The 16124-nt window shown below is 35.8% G+C and overlaps 1 protein-coding gene across 4 annotated transcripts in view; it reads right to left on the bottom strand.

The window, feature by feature from the left end:
* The window catches only part of VPS8 (VPS8 subunit of CORVET complex), a 331520-nt gene that overhangs the window by 296663 nt on the left and 18733 nt on the right, over window positions 1-16124 (bottom strand). For all 4 annotated transcript variants that reach the window (XM_057500758.1, XM_036875334.2, XM_057500761.1 and 1 more), the window contains exons 2-5: window positions 13115-13351; window positions 12241-12309; window positions 6731-6861; window positions 2411-2504 (exon numbers count right to left, since the gene is read on the bottom strand). In XM_057500758.1, the coding sequence (XP_057356741.1) occupies window positions 2411-2504; window positions 6731-6861; window positions 12241-12309; window positions 13115-13267 (447 nt within the window). In that variant the 5' untranslated portion in view covers window positions 13268-13351. The remainder of the gene's footprint in view (window positions 1-2410; window positions 2505-6730; window positions 6862-12240; window positions 12310-13114; window positions 13352-16124) is intronic.

The raw sequence follows: 16124 nt of genomic DNA, 5'->3' as shown, positions 1-16124 counted from the left end.
GAATCCATAGTGAACTTGTCCAGGGCTGAAAACCATTGGTAAGACACCATGTGTGGACTACAAAGCCCTAGTGATCAAGGCCCTTAGGCAGCCCTAATAACATCACTATCCACATGGCTGAAGGCATTATGAAACAACTGTTCAGGAGAGATATCCAAAAATATAACTAGTTTTACACATTAATAAACCAACCATCACAGAAAAGCATACAATTTAAATTGAGCTGGTAATACAAAATTAGGAAGCAGAGTATGAAGACTGTCACAGGAAAAGAGTTTTCATTTCAGCATACCAAAGGAGCTCAGCCATAGTAACGAAGGAAGAATAGAATGCAAACACTCTGGGATTTATTAGAATTTTCCCCTCCTCTTCAAGAGAGAGGAGAAACCCCCTTTTAAATAACAGATTTATCTAATCATGGTTCAGTGTCTGAGTTTTAGTTCAGTCTCCATTATTCAAAATATTTTTAAAACTGCACAGGTGGGTCAAATGACTGTTATGGTTCATCTTGATTTTGAAAGGAATGAATTTCATCACCTACATAAGGATTAAATTCAAAAACGTCATGGAAATATAATCCTCAACAGGTGGTTCCCATTATAGCAAATATAAGTTACTCTCCACCTAAAAGAGGAAGGACAATTGCCCAGGTTTCCTCCATTGCTTGACTATCTGTTAATACTGAATTCATGATATATGAGCTGGCTTGGGGTATACCAACTGCCCACAGAGAACATTTTTTCTTTTTTCTTTCTCTTTTTTTGATTCCTGTAATAAGAGCATTCTTTGACAAATGTGACAACTGCAATGCACTAATGATGTCATGATGCCACTTCTGTATCAATCTCTTAACTTCCTGAAAGAGCCAGCTTCATCCAATTTGAATATGCAAAATCCAATTAAACTCCATGAAAAGAACATAAAAACACATCAAATGATGTGTCTGTCATTATGAATTTGTCATTATTATTATTTACAGGATCTACATATTGAATTCAGAAAATTTAGATTGAAAGACTACATAAAATTATAGGCTTAAAGATTAAAGGAAAATTCAGCATTTTATTAAAAATAATAATAAAGAGAGAAATGTGGTATCCACATATAAATCAGGTATAAAAACCAAATGAGTATTCATATTTGAACTGACTGTTTATAGTTCATAATGCATGAGCAAAACCGAAAGTTTCTGTGATGACTGCCCTTGTACTGTTTACTATGTAACTTATTTATTATGTAAGAATTTGTTCTCCATGTAAGAACTTGTTTGTTATGCCTCAGAAGATTGGAGACTGACGAAAATTAGGCTTGGGGTGGATTAATGATTGTGCATTGAGCATTGACTCCCCTATACAGAATTTTATTGTCGTTAACAACCATTTGATCAATAAATATGAGAGATGCCCTCACAAAAAAAAAAAAAAAGGACAGACTTCCAATGGTAAAATAAATAAGTAACCGGGATGCAATGTATAGCATAAGGAATATAGTCAAGTTATTGTAACAGCTTGGTAGGGTGATAGCTGGAACCTAGAATTATGTATATAAATGTTTTATCACTGTGTTGTACACTTGAAACTAATGTAATGTAATACTGTGCGTCAACTACCCTTCAATAAAAAAAATAATTATCTTAAAAAAAAAAAAAAAAAAAGATTAAAGGAAAATTTGATAAAACACTCCAGACTCAGCATCTACTGTCTTGACAGACTATTAAATATTTTTGCCTTAACCTAGTGCTCTAAATCATTTTCAAAAACGACCACAAATATTCTCTTCCAGCCATTATACACTGGCCACATTCACCAATACCAGCTCCATTTCACTACACTTAGAGCCAGAAACCCCAATTTTGAGTAATTGCTCTGCTATCTCCTAACCCAATGATGTAATCACCTCTCTGAGCCTGACTTCTCATTTGTAAAATAGGATATGGCTTTCTCTACTTTCAAAGTTGTAAGCATAAATGAATTAAGGAATATGAAAAGACTTCTGTGAATTATAAAAAACAAATCACTCAGCTGTAAAGGATTCTGATCAATCATTTCTCCATATGAAAAGACTAAAAAAACAAGGACTCTACCTCAAGCAAATACACAAGATGGCAACTAAACCAAAAAGGAATTTAAGAAAAGGCAGATAATGTCTCTTTGAGGCTTGCTTCCAAATTTCATTTAGGCACACCCAAGACACTGAGTAGACCTTTATTTCATGGCTGCACTAATTTCTATGTCAAGATGTGTAGCCATGTCTTGTAAGTCAAAAATAATCACACAAAACCCATGAAAGCCAGATTCTATTTTTCTTAAGCCTCGGGCCAAGAGAAGTACTGTGCTTTGTTCTATGCTCATTCCTACTATATTATGCCATTGCAGGTTATAAAGCCGAGGGAAGAGAACAAAGTACTTACAGCTGCAGACACTATCTGGGCAGAAATTCCCTTCAAAAGTGAATGCCGCATAACTGATCCATGGAGTGAAAAAGAATCAGGTAATTTCTTCTTCCTGAAAAAGAAGGAAAATTTTTAATGAAAGAAAAAAAAATTGAAAAGTCAGGTCTCAAAGCTTTGAAATAAAAATACATAAAAGAAAAGCAAAAAACAACACTGTATGTAGTTCTACAAGAGGTAAAAGGAGTCTAACAGCACCACATTAAGATGTACTAAACCCACCAAACCTCAGAAAGCAAGCCTGAAAATAAAGCCACTACTCCTTTTTCATGGATCCAAACTGCTTCTTGCCCACCTAATATAGCAAGAGGTTCTGCAACTCACCAGAGGTTGCCTGTAGAGCACTCCTCCTGCCCTACATGCCCACATTACCCCTACCTGCTATCCACCCTTGCCCACTCTTCTTGCCCTCCTCTCTATAACCACCCTCTCACTCTTCAACCAAACACCTCAAATTCCCCACTCATTACTCATTCTCTGCTGCTTTTACTAAAAGCTCCTTTCACTTACCCTATTCATCTCTTACCAAAAATGTCTCTTCTTTTACCAAATATTGAACATCTACTCTGTGTGACTAAAAGTATCCTCTGGAAATACAAAAATAAGAAAGTCAAAGTTCCTACTCTCAAGGACCTCATAGCCTAAATAGAAGGACTAGTAAGTAACTCACCTTAAAGGATAAATGTCAGAAAATAAAAATGAACAAAGTACTATAGAAGTGAAATAAAGAAGTTTAATACTATTTATTAGGGGGTTATCATGGAAAAAACAAGGCATCTGATCTGGCCTCACTGGATAACTAGATGTTTGTCAGGCGACAAAAAAACACAAGTAGAAATATGAAGATGTAAAGGCACACAGTGCATGTGGGGAATGTAAGTATGCAACAGGCATGGACTAGGAAGACAGGAGTGGAAATGTTTAGAGGTTAGGTCAAAATGGTAAGCAGGGTCCAGACTGATGCTACATTATTATGTAGGCAAAAAGAAAACACTGTATTTTTTAAGAAGGTAGTGACCAGATCATCAAAAACATTTCAGTAATTTTGGTTCCACACAAATTTCATGATTGTTTTTTCTGTATCTGTCAAAAATGCCATTGGTATTTTGATAGGGATTGCAATGAATCTATCAATGGCTTTGGGTAGGATGGATATCTGAACAATATTAATCCACGAACTTCGGATATCTTTCCATTTGTGTCTTCTTCAATCACTTTCATCAATGTCTTATAAATTTCAGTATGTGGCTCTTTCACCTTTTCCTAAGTATTTTATTGTTTTTGATGCTACTGAAAATGGGATTGTTTTATTACTTTTTCAGATGTTTCATTGTTAGTGTATAGAAATGCAACTGACCCCAATGAGCCAAAACAATCAAACAAGAACAAAATTCGAGGCATAATACTTCCTGATTTCAAACTATATTACAAAGCTATAGTAATCAAATCAGTATGGTACTGGCATAAAAATAAACACACAGGCCAATGGAAAAGAACTGAAAGTCCAGAAATAAACACTTGCATATATGGTCAACTAATACTTGGCAAAGGAGCCAAGAATACTCAATGGGGAAAGAATACCCTCTCCAAGGAATGGAGCTGGGAAACTGAATAATCACATTTATAAGTATGAAATTGTGCCCCTATCTCACACTACTCACAAAAATTAAACAGTTAAATGGATTCAAGGCTTAAACATAAGACCAGAAACCATAAAACTCCTAGCAGAAAAACACAGGGGAAAAGTTCCTTGACATTATCTTGGCAACAGTTTTTTACATATGACACAAAAAGCAAATGTAAATAAATGCGACTACATTAAACTAAAAAGCTTCTACAGAGCAAAAGGAAAAACAAAACAAAAAGGCAGCCTACAAAATAGAAAACATTTGCAAACCATCTGTCTGATAAGGGGTTAATATCTCAAATATACAGTAATCCCCTCTTATCCATCCTTCCATTTCCCAGGATTTTAGTACCCATGGTCAAGCATGGTCTGGAAGCAGATAATCTTCCTGACATATCATCAGAAGGTTAGTAGTAGCCTAATGCTACATCACAACGCCTACATCATTCACCTCACTTCATCTAATCACATAGACATTTTGTCATCTCATATCATAAGAAGGGTGAGTACAGTACAATAAGATATTTTGAGAGAGAGAGAGAGACCAGTTTTACATAACTTTTATCACAGTATATTGTTATAATTATTCTATTTTATTAATAATTGTTAATGTCTTGCTGTGCCTAATTTATAAATTAAATTTTATCATAATATGTATAGGAAAACACATAGTGTGTGTAAGGCTCAGTGCTATCCATAGATTCAGGCATCCCCTGGGGGTCTTAGAAGATACACTTTACAGATAAGAGAGAACTACTGTATAAGGAACTCTTACAACTCAATAGCCAAAAAACAATCTGAGTAAAAACTGGGCAGAGGACCTGAATACATGTTTTTCTAAAGAAGATGTACAAACAAACAACAGGTACATGAAAAGATGTTCAACATCACTAATCACTAGGGATTCTTAATGCAAATCAAAACCACAATGAGATATCACCTCATACTGTTAGGGTTACTATTATCAAAAAAAACCAAGATATAACAAGTGCTGGTGAAGATATAGAGAGAAGGGAATCCTTGTAACTGTTGGTGGGAATGTAAATTGGTACATCCACTATGAAAAACAGTATGGAGGTTCCTCAAAAAATTAAAAACTGAACTACCACATGAGCTAGTAAACCCACTTCTATGTATATATCCAAAGAAAAGGAAATCAGGATCTCAAAGAAATATCTGCACTCCAGTGTTCATTGCAGCATTATCACAATAGCCAAGATTATGGAAACAACCCAAGAAGAATGAAGAAAGGTGTGGTATTTATGTGTATACAGAATATTATTCCACCATGAGAAAGAAGGAAATCCTGCCTTTGCAACATGGATGGCCCTTAAATTTAGGGCATTATGTTACATGAAATAGATCAGACAGTAAAGGATAAATATTGTGTGATCTCACTTGTATACAAAATCTAAAAAAGCCAAACTCATGGAAACAGAGGGTAGAACAGTAGCTGCCAGAGTGGGGAAAATGCAGAGATGTTGGTCAAAGGATACAAACATCCAGTTATAAGATAAGTACATGGGATCTAATGTGCAGTATGGTGACTATAGCTAACAGCAATATATTACATACTTGAAAGGTGCTAAGAGAGATTTTAAATGTTCTCACCACCAAAAGAAATGGTAATTATGTGAAGTGACAGAGGTGTTAACTTGATCCTATTGTGGCAATCATATGCCTGTAAAAGAATCACACTGTATGATTCTGTAACATCTTCCTATGTTGACAGATAGTAAATGCACTAGTGGGGGTGAAGGTTTAATAATATGAGTAACTGTTGAATCACTGTGTTGTATACTTGAAACCAATATAAGATTATATATCAACAATACTTCAGTAAAAAAAGAATCACATTGTATATCAAATCTACACAGTGTTATCTGTCAATTACATATCAAAAAAGCTGAAAAAATTATCTATTTTTATCTAATTAAATAGTTATCTATTTTTGATGAACAGGTTAATATGACCAGCATGGCCCGCTATCCCGTAAGAGTTGATGAACTGAAGACTACTGATACAGGCAAAATTTAAGAAAAGAGGAAAAATACAGACTTTATCAACATTCAATATACACATGAATTTAATAAAGTATTTTACATGCTTCTTTCATTTCTCTTTCCTTTTCATGTGCTCTCCAAGAATTTGGAAGGTGAAAAACAGCCAAAATGAAGTTTGTTAGGGTTAGAAGTCCTTTTCCCAAATCTTTAATCATCTTTGTGATTCTCCTTTGAATCCACTCCAAGGGAATGAAGGAATGCTGGGGCTGACCTTAGAGTGGGAAGAAGGGAGTGGGGAGTGCAGGGAACAGAAGGTGGGGAGATAAACCAAGCCCCATGTTTCCACCACACACTCTATGCCAGGTTTGATCTGTTCCCTCCAAGGGCTCTCCTGCTCCCAGGAATCTCTGGCTGTTATTATGGCTTCCTACTGGGGGTGCAGAAGGCAGTGGTCATGACATCTACCTTTTTATCCTCTCCCACCAACAGTGCCAAAATCTGTAGGGTCCAATAAGAATATTACTTCTACCCAAGTGGGCCTCTTTTTCTTCTGCAGGGCTTCAGCAGACCATACTGTACCTAAAGAGATTTTACATTTTAAATGATTAAATACTTCAACCATATACAAGTGTGACTTAAATGAACACTTACCTTTTTAAGTTGGTCCTGTCACCACTATCTGAACTTGCCACAGATGACGTATCATAGGAGTGAGAGTCAATAGCATCAATGTTTAACAATGTAGGGTCCTCCAGAACAGAAGACTCATCTTCATCATCAGTCTAAATTGGAACAATATGGATCAATAAACTCAAAATTCCAAATACTCTGTAAGTCTAATAGGCCTTAATGGGTTTCTCCAAAACACTCACATGCTTATTTCTGCTTTTTACCTCTTTTCCGTGCACTGTTATTGACCAGAGAGGCATAGTACAGAATGAGTAAAAAGGTGAGTGCAATGCCCAGGAAAGAGAGGAGAGCCCAACTCTAGACAGATATGCTTTCTTTGAAGGCAGATATGCTCTTTCAGTCCAATAATTCATTCTTGCAGCAGGAAGAAGCAGTAGCAGTTATATAGATCATTGCTAGCTGCAGAATATTTCTTAAAATTCAAACTTGAATGCATGCTTTACTAGTTAACAAGAGCTGAGAGCTAATTAGAAGAAAACACCACCTGACTACAATATACCATGAAAAATAAGACAGGCAGACAGAAGAAAGGCATTCTGGGTTGGAAACAGCATCTGCAAACACAGCGAATTCGTAATATAGATTTTGCCCATGGAAAAGTAGTCCAGAATGACTAGAGTATATGAGCAGGCGTTGGAGGTGAACCTAGAAAGATTAGCTGGGACTCGACTTGTAAAAAGCCTTATATTCTATTAAGCTGGGTGACAGCAAAGACCCATATCTCTCTTGTCCACACTGTACCCCTAGTGCCCAGTACAATGCCTGACACACAATCAGTACTCATTTATTTAATGAATTAATGGGAAAGCAACTGAGCAAGCAATGGGAAGCAACTGAGATTTTTAAGATGTGGACACCCATGATGGGAACCAAGCTTTAGAAAATTAAACACAGCAGTATGAAGATGGATAAGGGGAGAGAGGAGAACAAGGCAGGGAGGCTATTAAGAACCAGTAAAAAGGTGAGTGCAATGTCCAGGAAAGAGAGGAGAGCCCAGCCTAGAAATGCAGCAGAAGACATCAAGAGAAGGAATAATGAAATAGACCTTACTGAGATAAAATCCAAATTCCCTGGTTACCTTTTAAATGGGGGTGGGGTGGAGGGAGGTAAGGGAGAAGTCAAAGATTCCAAAGTTTCCAGCGTGAGCAAGTAGGCAAAAGGTGATGCTACTGAGACAAGAAAGCAGAAGAATAGTAGAAGATAAAGCAGAATGAGTTCAGCCTTGAACAAGTTGGTTCTGAGCAACAGACATTAAAGAAAAATGTTCTGATAATACTTTCTACCTTCTGCCTTAACCTTTGCCACCAGTGTTCTTGAGAGAGCAGTGCATACTTGTCATTCCACTTTCCCCACCCATTACTAGCTGCTGACTACTACCCTTGCTGAAGTTACCAGCCAAATTCCCGGGTTTACTTCCAGATAGGATACTCGTGTCCTCTGTGCACCACTTAACGTTAGTGGCCACTCCCTACTTCTGGAAACTTTCTCTTCCCTCAGTTTACAACACCTCTCTTTCTCTGGTACTCCTCCAACTTGTGTGGCCTCTTCTATCAGTCATGTTCTATTTTTAACTTAGACCAAACTCTAAATGATGTTGTTCCCCAGGATTATACTCTTAGCTCTCTTCTCTTCCTACTTCACACACTTTCTATATTAACAAGCTAATCCATATCTATAGCTTCAAGTACCATGTCATACTAACGACTCCAAAATCTGTATCTTCAGAATCAACATTTCTCTTGAGGTTTAGGCCTGTACTTCAAATTGCTTTAAAGACAGCTCCACATACAACTCCACTAAGAACAGGGCGAGGGGATAGCAAGGACATCATCTGTTACTTGCAAGCTATATGAGAGTGGAACAACTACTGCAGGGAATGGAAAAGAATTCAGAAATTAGAACTGCAGCACCAAAGACTGATTAAGCAAGAGAGTCAATGAGAATCTTATCTGATTTTCTTAAGCAGCCTGGGGACATATTTAAAGAAAACAGATAAGCTAAATTAAACCAGAGCTGAAAGCTTTCTTTCATTTATGAAAGAAAAAGTGAAAGAAGAAAATTGAGAGTTATAAGGCTGAATTCAAAATTAGTAACTATACAGTAGAGATATAAATTCTCCCAAACTGATATGTAAAGTCTACATAATCAAATTGTGTGTGTGTGTGTGTGTGTGTGTGTGTGTGTGTGTAAACTAATAAAATGATTCTAAAACTAATGAGGAAAAGCAAAAGACCAGAATAAGAAAGGCAGTCTTGAAGAACAACAACAAAGCTAGAAACTTTGGAACTGCTGGATATCAAGACGTATTATAAAGGTTCAAACATTGAAATGTGATATTGGGACAAGTATAGAAATACCAAGGGAATCAGACCCACACATATATGATCACCCAATTTAAAACAAAAGTAACACCACAGAAAAAAATACTTTTGTAAATGGTGCTGGCTCATACCTCACACTATACACAAAAAAATTCCAGATGAACTGCAGACCTAAATGTGAAAGGTAGAACAATAAAAATTTTTAAACAAAGAGCATCTCATGACCTTGAAATTTGCAAAATTTTCTTAAATAGGACAAACAAAAAATTATAATGGAAAAACTTAATAAACTGAACTATAGTAAGATTTCTGCTCATCAAAAAAAATTAAGAGTGGAAAAGTATCCCACAGAATGCAAGAAGATACTTACAATACATATATTTAATGAAGGGCTTATAACCATCACATTAAAAAAACTCATAAAAATTGGTTTTTAAGAAATTCAATAGCAAAGTGGACAAAAGACATGAAAGAGCAATTCACAAAAGACATACTCAAATGACCAAAAATTATGACAAGGTAGGCAATTCCATTGGTCTTAGGGGAAATTCAGATTAAATCTATGCTGTAAGAATGAATAGCTAAAGTGAAGGAGAAATTGAAAGTTGATGAAGATGGGTACCCAGAACTTCCACATATTGCTGCTGGAAGTATATATATTATTCCAATCACTTTGAAAAATCTGTGGCAGCATCTACTAAAGCTGATCATACCGACATCTGAAAACCAGCCATTCTATTCCTTGGTATATACCCAACAGAATATGTATGTGTATATATCTAAACATGAATAAGAATATTCACAGCAGCACTTAGCAGTGCATAGTAGCCAAAAATTGGAAACTACACAAATGCCCATAAAGAAAATGAGTGAATAATGGTATACACATGAAGAATTTATATAACAATGGCAATCGATAAACAATTATATGCAAAATATGAATGAATCCAAAAACATAACACTGAGCAAAATAAGTCAGACACAAAAAAGCACATACTGTATAATTCCATTTATATAAAGTTCAAAACAGACAAGCTAATCAGTGTTGGTAGAAGTTAGGATAGTGATTATCTTGGGGTTTGCTACTGAATGGGCACAAGAAAAGTTTCTAGAGTGGTAGTAATGTTTTATATCTTCTTTATATTTGGATTCTGGTTATAAAGCATATCCGGTTGGTGAAAATTCACCAAGCTCTACACTTAGGATCTGTGTACTTCTTCTATATGTATGTTATACATCAATTACAAGTTTAAAAGAAATTTCAGGCTGCACAGTCCAACAATAGCATTGAACTGAAGCCAACTCTACTCTCAGAGACTCAGAGATGAGAAAGGATCAAGAGACAGTCTGGATGAGGTCAAAGAGCATGTTTGATGGAAATAAGGGAATGGTCAGGGGAGAGAGGGGTATTATGGTTAAAGAATGGAGTTTCAAAATTAAAAACCTCAGAGGCAGCACAGTTGTAGAAGATGACAAGGCCTAGTAACATTATTTCATGTCCTAAATTCTGACATTTACAATGTCTCAGTAATCTCTAACTTTCCCTTCTGTAAAGTATCTTGGATGTCCATTTCTTCTCAGCTACTCTTCAGGTTTATATTAATTAATATTATAGAATACATATGCACCCACATATCCTGGAGCAAGTGCTTACTTACATTTTCTACTTCTGCCCTTTTGTTTTTTTCTTTTAAAAAATGATTTTCTTTAATACTTCTTCCCCCTTATTATCTTTATTATGCTATATGACTCAGATTATTTTTACTTTCACTTATCCACCTGCCTAGCTCCCTGGAGACACAAAGGCTGACCAATTTCAGTTCCATTTCTCTCTCAAAGTGGGAGACCATCATATAGCCCTTTATAATCCCAACATCTAACACTATGACCCAAATAACAAGGCATTCAAACTACTACTGGGGATGATAACAGTATTATCTTCTAAGGAAACCACTAATGATTATACTTATTATTACTCACAGATAAGTAAATTGTGCAAAGATGGTTGTCCTTCATTATGAACTATATATAGTCTTGCTCATATGAGCATTTTCTTTGCCATTATTATACAAATAGGGCTTTCTACAGTTCTCCAAGACTATTTTTATTTCACTAGAGTAAAATAACTGGATGTGATTAAGACCACATTAACAAAATTGACTAAAATTAATCTCTTTATTTTAAATAAAAGATCTATTTTATGTTAGAAAGCAATAAATAAATATCACTGTAGCAGGATATTTTTTCATTGACCAAAGCCTTCTTTGTCAAAATTAAAAATGTTTAAGTCTTAACAGATCAGAACATTTTTTAAAGTTAAAATATATTCAAAGTAACAGCAACATCAAACTGATATAAAAAATAGAAATGAGTTATACAAGAAAAATTAAAGATACAATTCATAAAAAGTAGTTTGCATCCTAAAAATTGTGGACTATAACCCTGAAAGTATAAGTAAATAATAAAGACCAAGGCCCAATTCACTGAGAGCTATGGGATCAGTGGGCATTCTGTTGGGGAATCTTTGCATCATTACCTTTTAAAAAACACAACTGCAGAGCTGAAATAAATTAATATATTAAAAAACCTCCAAGGGGAGTGCTAAGTTTTTAAAAGATCAAGAAGACTGAGCTGAAGAGATGCATTACAAGGTTGTTCTTTAGCATCAGAGGATGAGCTATTTGAATATCACTGGTAGAGATAACAGTATCAAAACATAATAAAAATCTCAAAGTTACATGAATTCAGTATTTTAACTCACTTAATAAAACATTTTTTTTTAAATCTACCAAGTATGAGGCATTGTACTGGGCACAGAGATGAACAAGACATGGCTTCTGCCCTGGAGCAGCTCCCAGTCTAGATCAGCACTGTCCAGCAGAACTTTCTGCAGCAGATGAAACATTCTGTCTCTATGCTGCCCACTATGGTAGCCACATGTGCCTCTACAGCACTTGAAATGCTCCTTGAATAACTAAGGAATTGAATTTTTAATTTTTATTTACCTGTATTTAATTTAAATTCAAGTTGCCACATGGGACTACTTGCACCCATATTGGAGAGTGCAGATCTAGACACACACACTACAACTAACCCAGAAGAACTCAAATCAATGCCATGAAATGATAGTGATCATTAATATATACTTACTTCATTTAGTATGCTTTCCAGCGTTGGAGGAGTATCAACTTGAGGAATATCAAACTCTTTGTCATCAATCTAAATCAAGAAAAGAAATTAATGCTCACATAATGCTTCTTTCCCTCTTAAAATGATGAGGGTGTTTTAATTGATTAGAACCACTATCTATTAAGAGACAAACATACCACCAAACTGATCATACAGACAACCAACTCAATAATCCAAGGTAATAAGCATCAGGTCAAAAGACTACAGAATTGCTTCCTTTTCTACCCACATATTCAGTGGTTATCAAGGACAAATATGTATTGACTGCACCATCCTGACAGCCCTTTCCAGAAAGCTTCTGTTGAAGGACTTTGGCACCTGCTTTCTTAAACATGACATAACACCAATGTCATATGACAAGCCCTAATTTTCTAAGTTCAGACATAAGCAATACACAAAGGTTTGACATTGCACTTCTTAGTTATTTCATCAATTCTAGTGAGAGTTGTTTGATTAAGTCAAACAACTTGTCATTGAATATTCTCATGGTCACAAAAACCTATTAGTACCACATCAATGGGGGAAAAAAAACACTGCACAAGAATTCTAAACCTACTACTAACTCTATGAACTGGAGAAGTCATTTAACATAGCTGCACCTCTCTTTCTTCCTCTACCAAATGGATTATCAGAGTGTTGTAAAGCTCAAATGAAAACATGTAAAGTATTTCATAAACTGTAATGAACTATACAAATGAAGAGTGGTGTCACATAAAACTATACAGAGACTCCTGTTACCCACACAAAAATCACAGACTTAGGTCTTGGGTCCAAAACTACACCCTAACCAACATTTTAGTTAAATATCATCATTTGACACAAGTCGAATTTTTACCAGATCATTTTTGAACTCCAGTTCCTTGTCCAGATCCATGAAAGAGAATTTTGAAAGTGAAGCTTCTAGATTGAAATTCTTATTCAGTTCTTCTTCAGTCGTCTTGGCACAGAGGCTCTGTTCCACCTTCTCATGGTCTGGTTCATTTTCCATATTTACTTTTAATAATGGTATTCAGTCAATCCAAGCCAAGTTTTTGTTTGTTTTTGGCCTTAGATCATGATGACTTGATGATCTCTTTTCAAAAAAGAAAAATATATGTATCATTTAGATTTCTTCAACTGGATATTCCAAAGACCTGTTTGGTCTTTGTGGAAACTGATTCTTCACTCAGTCATCTGATTGTAGGCAAACAGAAATCAATACTAGGGTATGATATGGGGGCAGGGTTTCTATGGGAGCACAAAGGAGGAACTTTTACCTCAAGAGTCTGGGAAGTGGCCAACCACCTTAAGTCATAAGTCTGGTGATGATAGACTGGGGTTAAGCGCAGCCCCTAGACCTGGTACCAATTAGCTTTCTGTACCTAAGAGCAGGAGGGTAAACTGGTACCAAAAGCTGCAATTAACCCCTCCTCACATTCCCAAACCTCAGAAGAGATCTCCAGTTTCCCTGGAGATAAGCACATAGACCGGTTTTGTAGCTGGCATCCATACAGGGCCACAGATCTCTCAGGGACCTAACTGCAGATACAGAGAGCCCAGAATGGAATGGATTAGTTACTTAATATGACATTTGCAAGTCTATCTAGAACTACTAGGGAAGACTATAATGACCCCAGAATAAAGTAATTCCACACCCAACTAAAGATTCCTAGAAAGAAAGCTAGGACATCTTCAGAGAAAACTAAAATATTAAAGAAAAAGAAATGTATGCAAATTTGTGTATATTTCACAGCTCTAAATGATACAGCTATATCAAAAACAAACAGATAATTTAGCTTACTTGCAAAATTGTCTAGAAAACAACTGCCTACAAGATTTCTAGAAAAGTAAAGATATATTCAGGAGGGAAGTTATAATTTAATGATTACATCTGCTCTTAAATGTTTTTAGTTTGTGTTATAATTAGGCTACAAGTGACCAAACTTTAAAAATGTCCATCACTTAGCTCTGCCTGTTTAGAATAAAAAAACACAAATATGAAAATGGAAACAATGCCATAGTAATAATGATAATAAAAACAAGGGTCATTTTGTTTTCAAGACTAAGCATTTTCCACAATACCCAACAACTAGCAGTAACTCTCAGTGGAAAGTTTTTTCTAACTATGTACTGCTCACAAGCAGCATAATCACCACCACCAACCCTCCCCACCACAGGAACTTCTCTTAACTCTTACTCCTTAGTGAAGTGAAGACCAAAAAAAGGCTGACAACCACTGAGCCACTGAAAGAACTAATTTTTTAAAAGGGAGTTGAGAATTAGTTTCTGTTACTGTGTTTTAAAAAATAACATGCCCAAAAGTCACTGAGAATCTTATGTAATTCAGCTCATTTTTCAGTACTTATGATGAACTGCACTTCTTTTAATGTTTTTTATCATATTAAAAGAAATGAACGTCTACTATATATAAGACATACAGATTCATGAAGACTGATTTTTCAAGAGCTGAAACCACTGCATCACTGGCTTCCACAGTCTCAAACAGCAGTTCTGGTCATTCTACCCCAAAAAGCCTCCCACATTGCAAGTTCCATTCTTGGCATCTAGGTAAGATTTTTTAAAATTCTTAACACAGATTCTTTCCAGCTAGTCATTTGCTACATTACCAAATACTGACTAATCTCTTTCTCATTACAGAAGACAAACTCTAAGACTATCCTACAAAGACATGCTATCAAATACATTCCTAGAAAACACCCTGAGGGGTAAGGGCACATTTGAAAGTAGCTTTCCAATCTTGGGTACCGCACCTTTTGCAATGAGCCAAATGCAGTAGCAATATTAGCGTTCATATGCCTTCCTTCAAAGAAGACTGAGTTGGGTTATGACAAATTACTTCTTTAAAAAAATTCACTCTTACATCTACCACTTAGCAAAAATGATTACAGTTAGTCAAGGACTGTTTGCAAACATGCACAATCAAATTCACATTCACTGAGTCCTGAGGACAGTTGTATTTTATTCTTACACATTTTTAAAAAATAGTTTAGAAAACCAGGCAGCCAAAAAAAAGGGGGGAAAGAAAAAAATTTCTATTGAAATTATTTAGTAGCCTAAAATACTTCATTTTTCTACAAAGAAGAATGTCTCCATCTTTCATCTGTCTCCAAAATAACTCAGAAAGGAAAACAAAATTTTGTCTGGTTCTTTTGTATCTCCTATCTGGAGTTAGCAAGAGGTTCTTAGAACAGCTCAGCATCTGTGAACACCAATACCACACTGAGGAAGGTTCAAGGGGTCAAGCACTCTGAAGAAAGAATATCATCCTGCCATGCTACTCTATTCCAGTTCCAACTTTCACTTCGATGAGCTCCTGTTATTACAATGTGGTGGCAAAGTGAAAATAACATAAACCAAAGAATCAATTAAAATCAGGTTCCTATCTGTGACTTGGTCAATGTGTCTACCCTTTCTGAGACCCTCTATTTCTACATCTTATAAAATGAAATGCTGTGGCCAATTATGTTTACCCAGAGAAGCACCTCTTGTTTTGGAAAGGGCTCCTTCAAACCATATAGCTTTTGTGGAGGCTGCCAATCCAAAATTCCCTAGTAATAGAAACTGCCTAATGTAGGCAGAGTTCTTCAGCAGGATTCATTAAGATGGAACTGGTGAGGAAGGGCCACTTTCACTGTTCTCTAAACAATGAGTAAGCATGGGCAGCATCCCCACCCTGTTTTGCAGAAAAGATTATTTATCCAACACACATCAACTCAGTACCTACTGGAGCTGTCACTGGAGCTCCACCTCTACTGACAGAATTTACATTACAGGTACAGATTCTCTAGCAAGAATAAAATCAACCTACAAACAGACTCAGACAAGAGGAGGAAAAAGCATCCTAA

The sequence above is a fragment of the Manis pentadactyla genome, chromosome 1, assembly GCF_030020395.1.
Source record: "Manis pentadactyla isolate mManPen7 chromosome 1, mManPen7.hap1, whole genome shotgun sequence".
Taxonomy (NCBI): domain Eukaryota; kingdom Metazoa; phylum Chordata; class Mammalia; order Pholidota; family Manidae; genus Manis; species Manis pentadactyla.
The sequence above is the reverse complement of the archived record's forward strand: the minus strand, read 5'-3'. Positions and strand labels throughout refer to the sequence as shown.